The sequence below is a fragment of the Rattus rattus genome, chromosome 15, assembly GCF_011064425.1.
Source record: "Rattus rattus isolate New Zealand chromosome 15, Rrattus_CSIRO_v1, whole genome shotgun sequence".
Classification (NCBI taxonomy): Eukaryota; Metazoa; Chordata; class Mammalia; order Rodentia; family Muridae; genus Rattus; species Rattus rattus.
Window position 1 is genome coordinate 42,538,622 of NC_046168.1, and position 20,086 is coordinate 42,558,707.

At 35.5% G+C, this 20,086-nt stretch overlaps 1 protein-coding gene across 1 annotated transcript in view; it reads right to left on the reverse strand.

Annotated features, from left to right (window-relative positions):
• Dok6 (docking protein 6) overlaps positions 1-20,086 on the reverse strand; it is a 335,875-nt gene that overhangs the window by 59,068 nt on the left and 256,721 nt on the right. The window contains exon 5 of the mRNA XM_032885739.1: positions 11,865-12,054. Coding sequence (XP_032741630.1) covers positions 11,865-12,054 — 190 coding nt within the window. The remainder of the gene's footprint in view (positions 1-11,864; positions 12,055-20,086) is intronic.

The following is a 20,086-nucleotide window of genomic DNA, read 5'->3' on the forward strand; positions in this document are numbered from 1 at the left end:
CAAAATGAAGTCTCTGATCTTAATTTTGCTCCATTAACTCTAAAGTCCAATACATTTTTATTGAACCCTCACATGCTTTAGTGTGAATTGCTTTTTCATTAATTGGTCTATGGGGGATCACAGTGACAGTTTTGTTCTTCCTTTCAGGCTTTTAAATTTCCCTTCAGAAAGTTTCCAAACTTTTCTAATAGTCATTAAGTAAAAAAAAAAGTGATTTCTATACTCATGGGGGTAAAAATTCAATAAGGAGACATTTGAAGTTGTGATCTGAACCACCTTGTATATAGTCACTACTCATGCATACCAGAACAATGATACAACATATTGGGTAGTCCATCTGCCTCATAGATGCACATAGTTTTGCCCATTGTCACTTCTGAAGCTGGGGTCGCACTGTTTTATACTGTTAGTGGTGTCTTACCTGAATTGCATTATTGCTTCTTCCTGCAAGGGATGACAGTCACAGAGTTGATATCATTTACATACACAAAATTAAACTGTCCTCAGATTGACTGGAACATACACCCACTCTTATTACTGTCTAAAATATCTATCTTGAGCATCCTTTTCTGGATATAAAATTTATCAAAGATTGCAGTCTTTACAGAACTAGTATCAATAATTCAGACTACCCCTTTTTCATAAAGACAAGAATCACATTAATAGTCTTTGGAAACTTTTATTTTGGGAGAAGTAACAAGCAAGGCTGGTGATGATTCTGGGTTTGTTTAGAAAAGCTGGATTAGAAATTGTCAGATAATTTAAAGTTTACACTTTCCAAATAATCAAACAACCACATCTGAAATGTTCGAAATACTGGAACTTTAAGACCTTCAGATAGGTGGGACCTCAATTTGTACAGTGCATTATACACAATAAAATCAGTATTATATAATTATGTATTATACTTCTTTCATTATCTCAAACCATGTTTAAATGCTTTTTATTTTTACTTTTCTTTAACTACTGTACTTGGAAGTTGATTAGACAAGACAGGCTTTCTCTCTTTATATGCCTTATATTATCTCTAAAGTTTAGAGATAAGGTAATTCTGTCTGTGGAATAACGTGATTGTTAATTATATAATACAGTATTTGGTTTCATGAACTACCTCTTCATTTTTTTTCTCATGTCTAATTGTTAAAATTTAGGAAGTAATTTTCTCCAGGCTTCTAAATTCGGATCATATTATCAAAGTTAGTGAGACATCTATGTGAAACACTAATTTTGTTCTATTTAATGCTGCATTTAATATGAGACAGTATATTTTGAGCAATAATTTTATAAAATATGGTTTAGTTTTGCTTGAAATTTGCCATTCAGACATGCCACTCATTTGGATTTTTCCTTCCCATATTTATGCAGCTATGTGAAGTGAAATTGCAACATTAGCAGTTTGCAAAGTAAAGTTGTTTTTCATAGGAAAAAATTGAGCATAATCAAGAGGCCTGTGACTTATTCTGCAGGTCTGGTAAGTTTGAGATATTTTTGGAAAATGAGCTTGCATGGAAAATTGGTTGGTTCTTTTGCTCTTAAAATGCAAAGTTACAATTTTGGTGAAAGAGCAATTGCTCCAAGCTGTCGTGAGAATATGAATGAACACAATTCTCAAATTCTGTGCCTCACCAAGGAAATGGTTTTCTCTCTTTGTTTCCCTTCAGCAGTCTTCACCAGGGCATGCACACCCTGAGGCTCAGAATGTATGATTATAACCATAGGGTGAATGAACTAAGCTATCCCACCAGAATCAATGACCGAATACCACGCTGAAGGTTGATTTTCATGACAAAGTGCCACAATAATATCGATTAGTATGTTTTTAAAAGGATGTCTGTGAGAAGAGTACTTTGACTTATCTAATTATATTACATACAAACACACACACACACACACACACATACACACATGTGTGTGCACGCTCACACTCACTATACAAAATAACACCTACTATGCAATGGGCTACTAAACTTTCATTCATGTGCAAGAGGGACACTCTCTTCATACTGTTAGCAGGTATATCAGTAGATATTTCTTTGAAAATGATTTACTATATTGTAAATAACATTTACAAATTTCTCATGCTTTGACCCTGAAGTTCTTTTTACAGTCCTTGTTAAGAATGTAATCAGAATTTGCAATTCTTTCCATAAATGGTTGTGGTGATATTATTTATTGAAGTTTGTTTTATAAATAGCTTATGTGGAATTAACAATGGGCATAGTTTTATGTTCAGACACCATATTAATCTTGATTAGTATGCCATTATAATCTTGATTGTAAGCAATCTCAATATCATATTAAGGAAAGTTAATGATAAATATTTGTATGACTGTAGATATGAACAGATCTATTGCCTTATGATACTTAGTTCAAAGAATAACACAATATTTCTTTTTATTCTTTAGCCACATCCTTTTCAGATAAAGCATTTTATTTATAAAAGCTCATCGCCAAGTATTCAAACAGTGTGAAAGAATATAAAATGGAAACAACAAACCCCTTCCTACTTCCTTTCTTCATAGAGTTTCACATAAGGAAAGTTTGTGATGCAGTTTGCATATAGTTACATGCAAATATGCAATATTTAGCTAACAATTTTATAATTTTCAACAAGGGTAAAGCTGGAAGACAACATTCATTAGTAATGTGTCAGAGTCTTCTATATGATGCTCTCTTTGAAAGCAGAGAGCAGCTGAGGTTTGGCACTGTGAAAGGGCCAGCAGAGATCACTGGTAAAAAAGCTTCAGGGGAGATCCCTAGATATTGGAGACAACAAGACTATGGGATATCTGTCAAGAAATGTGACAGATATGGAAAGAAGCTGGCATAAGCTTAACTGAAAATCTACACGTGCTATAAATAGCAGCCTAAGATCTTCGGTATCCAGAAGATCCAGTGTGTTCCACAAGTACGTTAAATTATACTGCTAGACTTTGGTTTGGCTTACGTGTGATCGATTTTATGTAGTTTTCTTTCCTCTTGAAAAGGGAAAGCATGTAGCTCATTTTGCATTTTATAAGAGCAACAGTAAAAAAAAAAGATTGAAGTCTTAGAGATGTCTTGAATTTATAAATATTAAAATTTTAAAGACTGTGTGACTTTTAAAACGTGGATTCTTTTCAACTGTAATATTAACATGCGATCTGTAAGAATAAGAAATGAAAAGGGTGCAGCTTATCATGAAGTGTTTGTATGACAAAGTTGAAAAAGGTATATCCAGGCTTTGTCAACTTAATACAAACCCCAGACTTATCTGGGGAGAAGGAATCTCAGTAGAGGAATTACCTCCATCAGATTGGCTTGTGGGCATGCCTTTGGGCATTTTCTTAATTGCTGACTGGCTTGGGAGACCCAGAGCTATCTGTTGACAGGCAGACCTGGTCTGTATAAGAAATGCAGCCAAGAAAAGTCTTTAAAGAATTATTCCTCTTGGGTCTCTGTTTTAGGTGCTGTCACCAGGATCCTGATTGTGTTCCTGTCTTAGCTTCCACCAATGTTATACTATGTCATGGAATTGTAAGCTGAAATAAACATTTTGCTCTCCTCAATTGGCTTTTGTTAGTGTTTTATCAGATCAAAAGAAAGCAAACTAGATCACTCTTAATGTTTTCGTAAGAGAGCAAATGAATTGAAATAACAATTCTCAAAATAATTCTAAGTGATAAAATAACCAAATAAAAGGCACAAAAGAGTTTTCAACAGTATTAGTCATAGAAAAATCAAAATCAAAACTAGATCTATTTCACCCATCAGTATGGCCATTACCAAGGAAATAAACAACAAATGTATTAAAGATGTGGAAAAACTATCCCTACTGTGAACTAGAATGTAATTAGTGAGAATAGTGTGGAAATCAGTGTAAAGGTTCTTTAGAAACTAAAACTAGAACTACCAGAAGATCCAGTTATACTACTCCTAGGAATCTACCTAAAGGGGTATAGCCCGGGGTACTATAGACACTTACAAACCTGTATTTTTATTGTATTAGTTATTGCCAAGTTATGAACAGAAAAATCAAGAAAACAGCATAAATACATATAACTATACACACATACACACACACCAAACACACACACACACACACACACACACACACACACACACACACACACATATACACACTGAAGTTTTAGCCAAACATAAAGAAGAATACAATTAAGCCATTTGTAAAAAAAAATAGAACTGGGAATCATTGTATTAAGTAAAATAAACTGGACTGAGAATTACAAATATCATGTATTTATTTATTTACACACATTTATTTATATGTAGACAAATGTTTTAAATTATTAAAATACAAAGTAAATTATGTGGGAAAAGGAAGAGGATTCATGAGAGGTGGAGAAGGGGAAGACTAGACAGAATAAAGGGGGGGAGGTAAGTATGAGCAAATCAGGCTATGCATGCTTGAAATAGCTTACTTAAGCATATTATACTTAAGATCATATCATATAATCTAGAAAAAATAAAATATGTGTACCATATGATGCTTTGAGACATATATATGGCATGAAATGGATAAATGGAACCAATTAATTAATCCATCACAATAAGTCTTAATTTTTACTAGTGAAACCTTTATCATTTCTAATCACCTGAAAATTTTCTTTGTACATGAAAACAGCGTATTATACATATAACTCAAACTTTCTGTCTTCCTGTCCATATAAATTAGTTTAATAGAATTTTGTTCAAATGTACTCATATGTGCTGCTTAGAATAACATTCCTTGGCTTAGACTTTGTAGAGTTTTAGAAAGAGATGTTATATTAAATAACATTACTGTGATTGGTGTATCCAGTCAACTTGTTGTAAATGTCGTTGTTTCCATTTTGACTACTATACAGAAGGCAACTATGGGCATCTAGGTGTGAATAGTCTTTTAAAAGTAAATTTGTAGAAGTAAAATTTCTCTGTCATACTGTATACATGAAAACAGTCAAAGAATTTCTATAAATTGTATGCCAGTTTTCCTTCACATTACCAAGAGAATAAAAATTGTTATCTTTGGTAGTGAGCCTAGCTTTTAACGGCTGAGCCATCTCTCCAGCCCTTCTTTAAAAGGGGAACAAGAATACCCTTGGCAGGGAATAAGGAGGCAAAGTTTAAAACAGAGGCAGAAGGAACACCCATTCAGAGCCTGCCCCACATGTGGCCCATACATATACAGCCACCCAATTAGACAAGATGAATGAAGCAAAGAAGTGCAGGCAGACAGGAGCCGGATGTAGATCTCTCCTGAGAGACACAGCCAGAATACAGCAAATATAGAGGCGAATGCCAGCAGCAAACCACTGAAGTGAGAACGGGACCCCCGTTGAAGGAATCAGAGAAAGGACTGGAAGAGCTTGAAGGGGCTCGAGACCCCATATGAACAACAATGCTAACCAACCAGAGCTTCCAGGGACTAAGCCACTACCCAAAGACTATACATGGACTGACCCTGGGCTGCAACCTCATAGGTAGCAATGAATAGCCTAGTAAGAGCACCAGTGGAAGGGGAAGCCTTGGTCCTGCTAAGACTGAACCCCCAGTGAACATGATTGTTGGGGGGAGGGCAGTAATTGGGGGAGGATTGGGAGGGGAACACCCATAGAGAAGGGGAGGGGAGGGGTTAGGTGGATGTTGGCCCGGAAACCGGGAAAGGGAATAACAATCGAAATGTAAATAAGAAATACTCAAGTTAATAAAGATAAAAAAAAATGTTGTCTCTGCTCGTCCCACTGGTGTTCTGTTTGGTTTTTGACAAGGCTGAATGCAGTGGAACTTTGTTTTCGTTTATCATTCCTGGTTTCCAATTTTGTTGGTCATATTTTCTACATGTGTTTTTCAGAGTATCAGTATAGCTTCTGTCACAAACTGATACTTTTGGCCCATTTATGCATGGATTATTTGTCTTTTAACTTAGGGTTGTATAAACTGTTTAGGAATTTTGAATGCATCTAATTTCCCAGGAAGGATATGGTTTAATTCTTTTAAACTTTGTTACTGGCTTGTCTTTTCACTTTGTCTAGGATGTCTTCAGAAAAATCTAACGCTTTAGCTTTGGTGATACAAAATTAATATATTTCTCATAGATTTTATTTTATTTTAGTATTTGAAAAATCCTTGTCATAATTTTATGGCTAGATTAGAATTTTGTTTCTTCTGTGAGTTCATAATTTTAAACTATGTACTTATGTCAATACTTATTGGCCTAGCTTAATTTTTATTACAGTAATGAATACCCTTAAAAAGAGCATCTTAGGGAGGGAATAGAAAGTTATTTTAACTCAAAACTCCAGGTTACATGCAATCACAATAGGGAAGTTAAGGCAGCAGAAAATTAAAATAACTAATTAAAAGCAGGGAAGATGAATGCATACTCTCCCCATGCTTATCAAATCTAGGACCAAAGTCCTGAGTTTGGTGTTGTCCATCTCTAGACTGGGAGTGGATTAAGATGCAGAAATTTATGATCCCAGCATTCTAAATGCTCAAAGTCAATATGGAAGTAGTATATGTTTTTACTTTGCATGAAATAGATGTCTTCTTGCTGTGTCTGTATATGACACAAGAGTGTAAGGTGAACAAGTTCTCTAGCGTCTCTTATTTATTTTTAATATTTAAGAATTATTTTTAGTTACATCCCTCTGTGTGGTTATGTGACAGAGGCCAGAGGTGTCAGATCCCACATGGAACTATAGACACAGCAGGCTGTGAGTTATCTGACAAGGATCCCGGAGATTGAACTCAGATCTCCTGGAAAATCAGAAAGTGTTCATAACACCAGAACCATCTCTCCAGCTCCTGTATCTGAATGAAGATGCTATTATGGAGACCACCTTATATTTATGATCCTATCTTAACCTAAATATCTCCCAAGGGCTCTACAAACATGATTACCTTGGGGGTAAGGTCTTCAACATAATTTTGGGAGGACACAGTGCCATCTATAGATACAAGTTCAATGTGAGTTAAGGTTTCTGACTTGAGGGTGTGCAGTTAGGCTAGCCAAATCTTATATAATATGGTGTGAAATTACCTCATTTTTCTATATATTGTAAAATATAAACATATTTTCATTGCTTTATAGTCGGATTTTACCATAGACAACACTATCACATCAAAAACCTCATCTCAAAGAAATATATATTGTATATCAAAGAATTTTTATACACCCCACTGGATCTTGAATGGCAGAGAAACTACTTACTCAAAGTTATTCTCTGAGCATCTGTTATAATAAGGGCAGCCATTTAGTATTTCCCTTTGATTTATTCTCAAAGTTCTTTTGCGCCAGTCACATTTTCACAATAAGCCTACACAGGAACTTTGGCTTCTATTTCTAGAGTATTCAGATCTGTCAGGTTTTTAAAGGCAGGTGTTCTCCCAAGTGTTGTGCTTGGCTTGTTTCTACCCAAATTTCTGTGGTTAAGGCCAAGAATATAACCTAGTAGTATTTAACATTTTTGTTGATACGAATTCTTCAAGATGATCTAGAAAGTTCCTAAGAGATTAGACACAGACAAACTATAAGCTTTCTGAGGAAGGATTTTAGAAAAATGATTTCACCAATGCTAGTTTTGGGTCAATACCATGCTGTTTGCAACTTTACAGTCACTAACTCTCTCAGCTTCTTCAGACCCAGCTAGGAAAACACAGGCCCCTAATATAAGGATGAAAACTCAGCTCTGGTATAGACCAATGACCCAGGCTAAATGAGTGAGAAAGGAAATAGTAATCAAAAGCTAACTCTCTCTAAAGCCCAAGACTCATCAATGTGGAGATATGCACATGACTTTTCAATATTGTAGTATCTTTTTTGTGATGTTATTATGGCAAACAGCCAAAACAAAACCGATAAGCCAAAAGCACAGTGAATATTAGGAGAGTATGACCCTTACCTATTCTAATGTGCTGTTGTGTCTTCGTGCATTTTAATACTATTAAAGTAGTCAAAGTCATAGAAGTTTAGCACATGTTGCCAAGAACATAGTCTGATATGGGACTTTGGATGCTAACTTTAAAGCTTTACCATATTTAAAGGTAGGATCAAGAATTACATAGAAAGACATGTGGTAGGAAGAGAGGGATAGGAAAACATGAAGAATACCAATTCAATAATTCCAGGAAATATTCCACTTTATTTTTTTAGATAGTCTCACAGTATAACTCTTGATGGCCTGTGGCTCACTATCTACACTAAATTGGTCTGGAATCCAGAGACTCAGTTGCCTCTCAAGCACTGAGATTGTAGGTGTGCCCTTTCTCCTCAGAGAAGGGAAGGCTTCCCATGGATATAATCCCACTTTGGTATATCAAGTTCCAGAGGGCTACATACATTTCTCCTATTGAGCCTGGACAAGGCAGCCCAGTTAGGGAAAAGGTGTACAAAAGCGGGCAACATAGTCAGAAACAGGCCCTTCTATAGTTGTTAGGGGCACAAAGACCAAGCTGCACATCTGTGAAGGGGCCTAGGTCTGTCCATCTCATGTATGCTTTTTGTTTGGTGGTTCAATCTCCATGAGCCACTATGTGTCCAGTTTAGTTGATTTCGTAAGTTTTCTTGTGGTGTCTTTGACCCCTCTGGCTCCTTCAATCAAAACTCCCCTTCTTCTACAAGATTTCCCTAGCCTCACCTAAAGTTTGGCTATGGGTCTTTGATTTTATTTCTATCAGCTGCTGGGTGGAGCCCTTCCAGGACAGTTATGCTAGATTCTTGTCTGCAAGTATAGCAGACTATCATTAATAATGTGATAATAATAATATGATAATTAATGCTGGCTCTCTCACGGTGTGTGTCTCAAGTTATGCCAGTTTATTTGTTGGCCATTCTCTCAATTTCTGCTTCATCTTTATCCCTGATCATATTGTAAGCAAGACAAATTATGGGTTGAAGGTTTTGTGGCTAGGTTGGTTTCACCATCTCTCCATTGTTTGTCTTGCCTGGTTGCAGGAGGTGGCCATTTCAGGTTCCTCATCCTCTATTTCTAGGAGTCTTAGCTTGGGTTACCCTCATAGGTTCCTGGGAGTTTCCCTTGTCCTAGGATTCTAGTTCATCCTAGCAATGACCTCCACCCCAACCAATCTCAGTTCTCTCTTTCTGTTCTCTCTCTCTCTATCCACCCTTCCACACCCAATTTCTCCTGTTCCCCTTCTACACTCTCTCCAACCCTGTTCCTTCCCTCTGTCACTTGCAGTATCTATTTTGTTTCTTCTACTTGATGACTCTGGTATTCTTTGTTACTTAGCTTATTTGGGTCTTTTGATGGTAGCATGGTTATTTACAGATAATATCCACTGATAAATAAGTAAATAGCATGTCTGCCTTTCTGGGTCTGGGTTACCTCACTCATGAAATTTTCTAGTTCCATCTAGTTGTCTTCAAATTTTATGATGTCCTTCTTTGTAATAACTGAGTAGCATTCCATTGCATAAATCCATTTTTTGGATTCTTTGGTTGAGTAACATCTAGGTTATTCCCAGTTTCTTGCAGTTATAAATAAAGCTGCTATGAACATAGTTGAGCAAATTTTCTTGTGGTATGATTGTGCATCTTTTGGGTATATACACAGAAATGGCATAGCTGAGTCTTAAGGTAGAACTATTGCCAATTTTCTGAGAAACCACCAGATGTATTTTCAAAGTACTTGTATAAGGCATTCCAGCAGCAGTGGGGGAGTGTTCTCCTTGCTCCACATCCTACCCAGCATGAGCTGTAGTTTGAGTTTTTTATTTAGACATTCTGAAAGGTATACACTGGAATCTCAGAGTCATTTTGATTTGCATTTCCCTGGTAACTAAGGAGTTTGAACATTTCTTTAAGTGATTCCCAGACAGAAGAGATTTCCTTGTAGAGAATGTTTATTTAGTTCAGTGCACCATACTTTTATCCAATGCAACTTCTATCAAAACTTCAACACGATTCTTTACAGACCTTGAAAGAACATTACTCAATATCATATGGAAGAACAAAAACCCAGGGTAGCTAAAGTAATCCTGTACAATTAAAGAACTTCTAGGGGTATTATCATCCCTGATATCAAGCTGTACTACAGAGAAATAGTAATAAATGTTGCATGGTATTGGCATAAATATAGATAGGTTGATTGATAGAATTAAATCAATGATCCAGAAACAAATCCACACACCTACAGACACTTGACAAAGAATCCAAAACCATATAATGGGAAAAAAGCATATTCAACCAATTGTGCTTGATTAACTGGGTGTTCACAAGTAGAAAATGCATATAGATCTATTTTTATCATCCTGCACAAAACTCAAGTCCAAGTGTATCAAAAACCTTAACATGAAATCGGCTTCGTGAAATCTCATAGAAGAGAAAGTTGAAAATAGCCTGGAATGCATTGGTATAGGAGACAAAAGAGAGTATCAACAGCTCAAGTACTAAGATCAACAGCTAAATGGGACCTCATGAAATTGAAAAGCTTCTGTAAGGCAAAGCCATCAATAGAACAAAACAACTACAGAATGGGAAAAGATATTCACCAACCCTACATATGACAGAGGGTTGATATCCAAAATATATAAAGAACTTAAGTTAAACACCAAGAAACCAAGCAATACTTACTTTTGATGAGTGACTATCTAAAAAGATTATCATCTATATAATGTTGTAATTTCAAAACAGTGTACATCTCTAAAAGCATTGTTTGTGTTGAAATTTCTATTTTCAACTATTATGAAGATTGTGATCATTATTGTACTCTGAGTTCCTAGGCAGAGAGGAATACATAGTTGAATGAATTCAGAGTTACTAAGTAAATGCAAGATTCAAGACTCTTCAGAGAAATCAACATGGTAAAGTGTAATATTTCCTTGCTGTAAAATTACTTTGTTCTAGGAAAATTACTGTGGCTCAGGAATATTTGCTCGTAAATTAAAAAATTCCCCCCACAAATAAATAAAGTTCCTGCTTCACATGCATTAGAACTTCAGTCAAAATTTTTGTTTAAGACTATGAATTCATTTGAACAGTATACTAAATCAATTTTTTCCTGGTAAGACTGATGCATTAACCATCATTCTGTTTCATAGAAATCGTAAATCAAGGCTGAAGATATAGCTCACTGACTAGGGCAATCACATATGTATGAGATTTTGAGTACAGTTCCTGACATGGAAAAATGTTCCTAAATTTAAGTCTCAGATTAGGTTTATATTTTCCTAAGGATGTTTGAGGATTAAAAATGTTAATTTGTATCATGTATAATTCCATGTATATGAATTGTAATTGTGAACAATCCATTTATTTCAGTTTTTTATGGGCATCAGACATATGCTATGATAAAAAGTCAACCTTTTTGTTTTATGACAATTGTGGCTATACTAAAATTTTGTCAGTCATTTAGAATCTTAAGTTGTTTCTAATAGCTGAGTAGTATTCCATTGTATAAATTTAACTTAATCACTAATGTTACCAGAATATCCTGGGAGAAATTTTTATAAAGTTTTATAACTCATCTGAAACCTAAAATGTAAAACATAAATGATCTTAAAACAGCATTTTTATACCATTTGCTTTTAATAAACTCACAAAAATAATGCAATTAAGGACAAATTTTGTAGTATAGGAATATTACTGTGTGAAACATGTCAAAATTAGTATTACAGTACTTCAATATCTTACATTATTAAAATAGTTTAGTATACATGTGTGAGGCTGGAATTCTTTTGACTGGAGTAATTAACATTATCATTAATGACTTTTTAAAGTCATTAATAAGAAACAAGAGAATAATACATGCTAACTTTGACCTTTTATACCTTAATGCTTATATGTGGCAATGGCAGCCATAATTTCATTCACAGGACACTTTTAAATGTCTGTTGCACTTTTGTCATGAATTGGAACTTACCTTCCTGACTCGAAGGTGAACCAAGTTGAATCCCGACCATATCTCCTCAGTGAGCTAAGAGGCCACATCACCAGCTTGACCTTGGCATTGTGGATATCCCAGAGATAGATATTCTCATGAGTGATCTGCATTGTGCATTCACCATAAATATCAAGGTTGGGTGTAGGCATAAGATAAACATTGAATCGTTCTAAAAGAAACAAAAAGTATGGAGAAAAATCAATGAAGTGTTCTCATAGACCTTGGAATCATTGCTGTATACTTCAAATAACTAACCCTTTTTGAAAATGTATATTTAAAAAGTTCACTAAACTATTATCACTTATTTATTCATCCTCATTGGACAAAACTGTACTGTATACATGCTCTATAGTAAGGATTGCAAAATAATTAAATTGAAAAATTAGGGTTAAACGCTAAGTAGAATCTCTTTCCAAAAGCTACTTACTTTGCTTCTTCACACAGTTAGTTGATTATCATAAACACACTGTTTACAAAAAATTTATTGATTTAAGAAATACTGAATCAGACACTTTGTGACCTGAGGTATTTAATGTACAATCAGAGTGACTCCTTAATCAATGAAACACTGCAAAACAATTCGTTGTACATAAAAAAACATTGTAATACTAGTCGGACTCTGTGTATGGTAATTGTAGATGTTCATTACTACCTTCTACAAAATTTAAGAAATGACCTTGATAAACAAACTGAAGATGCATAATTTTGTACATTCCAATATATTTTACAGATGAAATCCTATTTTTATGCAGTAATTCTAAACCTTGTTTTGTAATTTTCTGTGCATCTCCAAGGCTACTGCAAAGTTCTGCAGCCCTTGATTCCCATTTAAATGCATTGAATGCACTTTAGTTCAGAAAAAAAGGAATTGTAAGTTCCAGGAAGTAAAGAACCTATAAAGTGCTGTATAAAGTAAGTGTGTTTCCTAGCACCATTTCCATGATTTATAGTAAGAAATAAATATCTTTCTGTCAAGATGTATGAACGAAGTAAATAAGTAATGAATAGAGGATGTGAAAAAGGAGGAATTATGAAAAAATAACATTATATTAAGAAGTTAAGAATTACTGGAAGAGAGGCCTCTGTATGCTATAAACTTAATTGTAGAGAGTGCTGAAGAGGTGGTGTGATTGAATTAATTTTTTTGAAAGATACACTCAGGCAGCTGCACTTAGAAGACACATTCTGGAATACGTTGCTATCTATCATACCTTCATGTTCTTTTTCTTCTTCCATTTTTATTAAATTAGGTAGTTCTTATTTGCATTTCAAATGTTATTCCCTTTCCCAGTTTCCTGTCCATCAGTCCCCTAGCCCCTCCCCTCCCCTTTTATATGGGTGTTCCCATCCCCATCCACTCCCCATTACCATTCCCCCATAATCCCCTACACTGTGGGTCCACCCTTTGCAGGACCAAGGGCTTCCCCTTTCTCTGGTGCCCCAACAGGGCTATTCACTGCTACCTATGCAGTTGGATCCCAGGGTCAGTCCATATATATAGTCTTTGGGTAGTGGTTTAGTCCCTGGAAGCTCTGGTTGGTTGGCATTGCTGTTCTTATGGAGTGCAAGCCCCTTCAGCACTTTCAGTCTTTTCTCTAATTCCTCCAACAGGGGTCCCGTTCTCAGTTCAGTGGTTTGCTACTGGCATTCACCTCTGTATTTGACATGTTCTGGCTGTGTCTCTCAGGAGAGATCTATATCCAGTTCCTGTCAGCATGCACTTCTTTGCTTCATCCATCTCATCTAGTTTTGGTGTCTGTATATATATGGGTCACATGTGGGGCAGGCTCTGAATGGCTGTTGCTTCAGTCTCTGCTCTAAACTTTGCCTCCCTATTCCATCCCAAGGGTATTCTTGTTTACCTTTTAAAGAAGGAGTGAAGCATTTGCATTTTGATCATCCTTCTTGAGTTTCATGTGGTCTGTGCATCTTGGGTAATTTGAGCATTTGGGCTAATATCCACTTATCAATGAGTGCATACCATGTGTATTTGTCTGTGATTGGGTCACCTCACTCAGGATAATATTTTCTAGTTCTACCCATTTGCCTATGAATTTCATAAAGTCATTGTTTTTGATAGCTGAGTAGTATTCCATTGTGGAGATGTACCACATTTTCTGTATCCAATCCTTTGTTGAAGGGCATCTGGGATCTTTCCAGCTTCTGGCTATTATAAGACTGCTATGAACATAATGGAGCATGTTTCTTTGTTGTATGTTGGAGCATCTTTTGGGTATAAACCCAGGACTGAATGTCTACAGTGTGCATATGAATTGTTTAGATAATAAGAATCTTTTTATGGAAGTCATTATACCAGGCAAGGATTTTGTGAAGCAATGAAACATCTTTAGATACTAAGTGGGTTAGATTAACTGAAGCATGAAGGGTTGAACCTTGCTAGCCAGGTAACTCACATTTTTACCCAGTTGTACATTTTTTAAAATAAAAGATAATGTTTCAACTTTGGTCATGGACTCCTGAAACCAATATGTGTATGAATTTCATATTTGTTTCTAAGGAAATACCAATGAAAATCAGTGCTGAAAATGAAAGAACATTGCCCCATTAGTTATCTACATTGAAAAATGTCAAAATATGTATGCATTCCATATATTATATATATATTAATCTTACATGCAGCCATTTAAAACAACAACATTTAGTATTACATCAGTCAAAGACCCACCATACTTCTCCTTCCAGTGGATTGTAAATAGTAAATCAATCAATAGAAAATGAAGATGCAGATTTATGTAATAGTTTTATGTAAATGATACTTGAACACAATGACAATGACTCAGAAATCTAGACAGTGGTTGAACATACTTCCTTAGCCAAGTTCCTTTTTATGAAGTTTATCATTTTTATCTGTGGTTCACACCACATTTCAGTGGCATCTTTGTGCATAAAGAAATGCTGCCCTAAAAGTGAAAAATAAAATATTCCTCTCTACTTTTCCTTTCCATTAATTTCAATCTGAAAATAGCGAAAGAATCAATATCAGGATGCTAATACACAAACGTCCTCCAATTTACTGAAACAAGCAGACAGAATTAAACAATACCACTACTTAGGGATCTTTTGACTGTTAATAATCCAGAGTTTGCTATCTAAAAATTAGGACACATTAAAAATGACTTTACCCGTGAACAATAAAAGAATGTCATTGCATTTTTACAGAAATATTCATCTGACCAAATATAGGTGATTAAACTTTATAAATGTAGAATGAGTATCAACTTTTTACAGGTCTTTGGAGATACAGAATTATAAATATATTAATTTAAAAAGAGTTACATGACAAAAAATTTAAGTATTAAAACCATGGAGCCAATTTTTACACAAACACACAAAATGTGACTTAATAACTTATCTCAAAGGCAATCTCCCATGGTCAACTCTAGGCAAGGCAAAGCAGATGGTATTACTCATGAACTTCCATTTCTCTCTCTTGTTCCTGCCTTTTTCTTGCCTCTGGCACTTTTTAATCATATGGCTAAAGTTAACTTTTGTTGTTGTTGTTGTTATGGTTTAGAAATCAAAGCCCATTATCTACTAGTGACTGATTTTTTGGAATTTCACTTTTAATTAAAGTGGTGCTAATTACTACTAAAAATTGTGAAGATTTTTGTTGAAAGGTTATTTTAATATGGATCATTTCAATGAGCGCATTTTTAATTTTTTTAATGTCCGATTTTTAAATTTTTTGTTTGCCAATATTAAATGTCTACATAATGAATTTTAGTTCTTTGCACCTCTGTCCCTCTCATCTGATCTCACTCTCTGCTTGGAGCCTTCTTCTCAACAATTCCCCATCCTACATCCATGTCTTCTTTTTCTGTATGGCCCACAAGTTTAAATTTTCTTGCCCATGTCTGGGTGAAATGCTATTTTCTGGAATAGAAGCAATTCATCTGCATTGCTAAGGACAATGACATCATTCACCCAAACAAGTGTATTTACCAACAGTTTCTTAGGAAGGTGGAATGAATACATAACGCCATTATTTTGAAATATTGTCCAAGAATGTTACTTTTAAATTTAAAGAACCATTGTTTCATTTTTATGATCTTCAGATTTGATGTTCATCAAAATTGTTTGTGAGGTGAGTTTAAACAGAATATAGGCTTCGTGCAACCTTGACATCAATGCTAGGTAGATCTGAGTATTTACTCATCCCAGGAGATGAGGAGGCTTTCACTTTGAATCCTGATTTGTTATATTGTTGATTTTGTAAAATTCATCTTATAATATGGCCAAGAAAGAATAATATTAGAGAAAACAATGCTTATAAAAAGTGAAGCCACTTTCTAGTAGAACGAACTAGCATACTTCCTGTAAGATCAAGCTCTAATGTTTTCAGATTGTCCTCAACTCAAATATCTTGTGACTCACTTGAAAGGAATAATTTCAGAAGCTAACTGGAACAACGTAAATGATATCAAAGGAAAAAGTTATATGAAAGTTTATCATTTGTAGATGTATAAATTCTTATGTGATCACAATAATAAAAATACTATCAACAAAGACAAAATAATCCATTTCTAAGTAGCAAATAAATTAAAATTAAAAGCAATTATCATTCTCAGTGATAATAATATGATAAATAAATATAATTCTACACATATTGTCAATGCTGATGAAAGTAGGGAGAAAGGATTTTTATGTTATGTAAATGACTATTAAATTAAATGTTGTTTTCTCAAAAGTATAGAATTTAAGAAAATTCTGGCCAGTGCCCAGAGCTGACCCGGACCCACAGCTCTCTATACACAAATCCCTTGGAGGAGAGCGCTGGACTCTCAGAAGTACAGACATTCCTGAGAGCACAGGGGAGACTACCACTTCTGCTCACATTCCTGGACCAAGAGGAACCTGCCTGGAGCTCTCTGGACACTGGAACCAAAGAATAGTCAGAGAGAGGATCCTTCCCACCTCTGCCTGCACCAAGAGCTGAAAGCCAGTCTCTAGGAGTGCTGACAAACCTGAGAGCAGAGGTAAGACCACTGCCTGCACCCTGAGCAGACACCGTGACACAGCTCTCAGTACTCAGTTCTGCTGGGAGAAAGCTGGTCTCTAGAAGTGCTAACACAGAGGTATAAAGGAGGGTCAAGCCATTCTCAAAGACAGCAAGACAAGCTAACACCAGAGACAACCAGATGGCAAGAGGCAAGCGTTGGAAGTTAAGCAACAGAAACCAAGACTACTTGGCAACATCAGAGCCCAGTTCTCCCAACAAAGCAAACACTGGATATTCAAACACACTGGAAAAGCAAGATGTAGATCTAAAATCACATCTTATGACAATGCTGGAGTACTGTAAGGACATAAGAACTCCCCTAAAAAATACAAGACAACACAGGTAAACTAGTAGAAGCCCTTAAGGAGAAAACACAAAAATCCCTTAAAAAGTTACAGGAAAACACAACCAAACAGGTGAAGAAATTGAAAAAACCATACAGGATCTACAAATGAAAATAGAAACAATACAGAAATCGCAAAGGAGATAACCCTGGAGATAAAACACCTAGGAAAGAGATCTGGAGCCATAGATGCAAGCATCACCAACAGAATTCAAGAGATGGAAGAGAGAATCTCAGGGACAGAAGATACCATAGAAAACATTGACACAACAATCAAAGAAAATGAAAAACACAAAAACCTCCTAACCCAAAACATCCAGGAAATCCGAGACACAACGAGAAGATCAAACCTAAGGATAATAGGTATAGAAGAGAGTGAAGATTCTTAAATTAAAGAGAGAAAGAAAGAAAGGAAGGAAGGAAGGAAGGAAGGAAGGGAGGGAGGGAGGGAGGGAGGGAGGGAGGGAGGGAGGAAGAATATTAGAAGCAGTAAGGGGAAAAGGTCAAGTAACATATAAAGGCAGACCTATCAGAATTATGCCAGACTTCTCACAGAGACTATGGAAGCCAGAAGACGTGGGCAGATGTCATACATACCCTAAGAGAACACAAACTCCAGCTCAGGATACAATATCCAGCAAAATTTTCAATTAACATAGATAGAGAAACCAAGATATTCCATGACAAAACCAAGTTTATATAATATTTTCCCACAAATATAACCCTACAAAAGATAATAGATGAAAAACTCCAACACAAGGAGGGAAACTACACCCTAGAAAAAGCAAGAAAGTAATCTTGCAACAAACCCAAAAGAAAAGAGTCACACAAACCCAATTCCACCTTTAACAACAAAAATAACAGGAAACACTATTTCTTAATATCTCTTAACACAATGAACTTGAATCCTCAATAAAAAGACATAGATTAATGGACTGGAGACGTAAAGAGGACTCATACAGAAAACACACCTCAGTGACAAAAAAAGACACTACCTCAAAGCAAAAGGCTGAAAAACAATTTCTAAGCAAATGGTCCAAAGAAACAAGATGGAGTAGCCATTCTAATATTAAATAAAATTGACTTTCAACCAAAAGTTATCCAAAAAGATAAAAAAAGGACACTTTATATTCATTAAAGGAAATCAACCAAGATGGCCTCTTAATCCTGAATATCTATGCTCCAAATACAAGGGAACCTACAATCATAAAAGAAACCTTACTAACAGTCAAAGAACACATTACACTTCACACAATAATAGTGGGAGAATTTAACACCACACTCTCAGCAATGGACATATAGATCATGGAAACAGAAACTAAACAGAGACACAAAGAAAGTAACAGAAGTAAAGAAATTATGGGAAAAACATTCATCACAATAGTCACAAATAATATAAAATACCTCAATATGATGCTAACCAAGCAAGTGAAAGATGTGTACAACAAGAACTTCGAGTCCCTGAAGAAAGAAATTGAAAAGATCTAAGCATATGGAAAGATCGTCTATGCTCATGGATTGGCAGGATTAATATAGTAAAAATGGCCATTTTGTCAAAAGCAATCTACAGAATCAATGCAATCCCACCAAAATTCCAACTCAATTCTTCATATTGTTCAAAAGAGCAATTTGCAAATTCATTTGGAATAACAAAAACCCAGGATAGTGAAAACTATCCTCGACAATAAAAGAACTTCTGAGGGAATCACCATCCCTAACCTCAAGCAGTATTACAGAGCAATAGTGATAAATACTCTATGTTATTGGTACAGAGACAGGCAGGTTGATCAATGGAATAGAGTTGAAGATCCAGAGTGAACCCACACACCTAGGGTCACTAGATCTTTGACAATGGAGCTAAAACCATCCAGTAGAAAAAAAGGTAGCATTTTCAACAAATGGTGCTGGTTCAACTGGAGGTCAGCATGTAGAAGAATGCAAATCAATCCATTCTTATAGCCCTGTACAAAGCTAAAGTCCAAGTGGATCAAGGACCTCCACATCAAACCAGATACACTCAAACTAATAGAAGAAAAAGTAGGGAAGAGCCTCGAACACATGGGCACTGGGAAAAATTTCCTGAAGAGAACATAAACAGCTTATGTTCTAAGATCAAGAATTGACAAATGGGATCTCATAAAACTGCCAAGCTTCTGTAAGGCAAAGGACACTTTCATTAGGACAAAATGGCACCCAACAGATTGGGAAAAGATCTTTATCAATTCTACATCTGATAGAGGACTAATATCTAATATATACACAGAACTCAAAAAGTTAGACACCAGAGAATCAAATAACCCTATTAAAAATGGAGTGCAGAGCTAAACAGAATTCTAAGCTGAGGAATATCGAATGGCTTAAAAGTACCTAAAGAAATGTTCAATATCATTAATCATTAGAGAAATGCAAATCAAAACAGCCCTGAGATTCCACCTCTCACCAGTGAGAATGGCTATGGTCAAAAACTCAGATGACAACAGATGCTGGCAAGGATGTGAAGAAAGAGGAACACTTCTCCACTGGTGGTTAGATTGCAAGCTGGTACAACCACTCTACAATTTAGTCTGGAGTTTCCTCAGAAAATTAGACATAATATTACCTGAGGAACCAGCTATACCACTCCTGTGCACACACCCTAATGATGCTCCACCATATAATAAGGACACATGCTCCACAATGTTCATAGAAGCCTTATTTATAATATCCAGAAAGTTCAAATAACCCAGATGCAATTCAACAGAGGAATGGTCACAGAAAAAGTGATACATCTACACAATGGAGTACTGCACAGCTATTAAAAACAGTGACTTCATGAAATTCATAGGCAAATGGACAGAA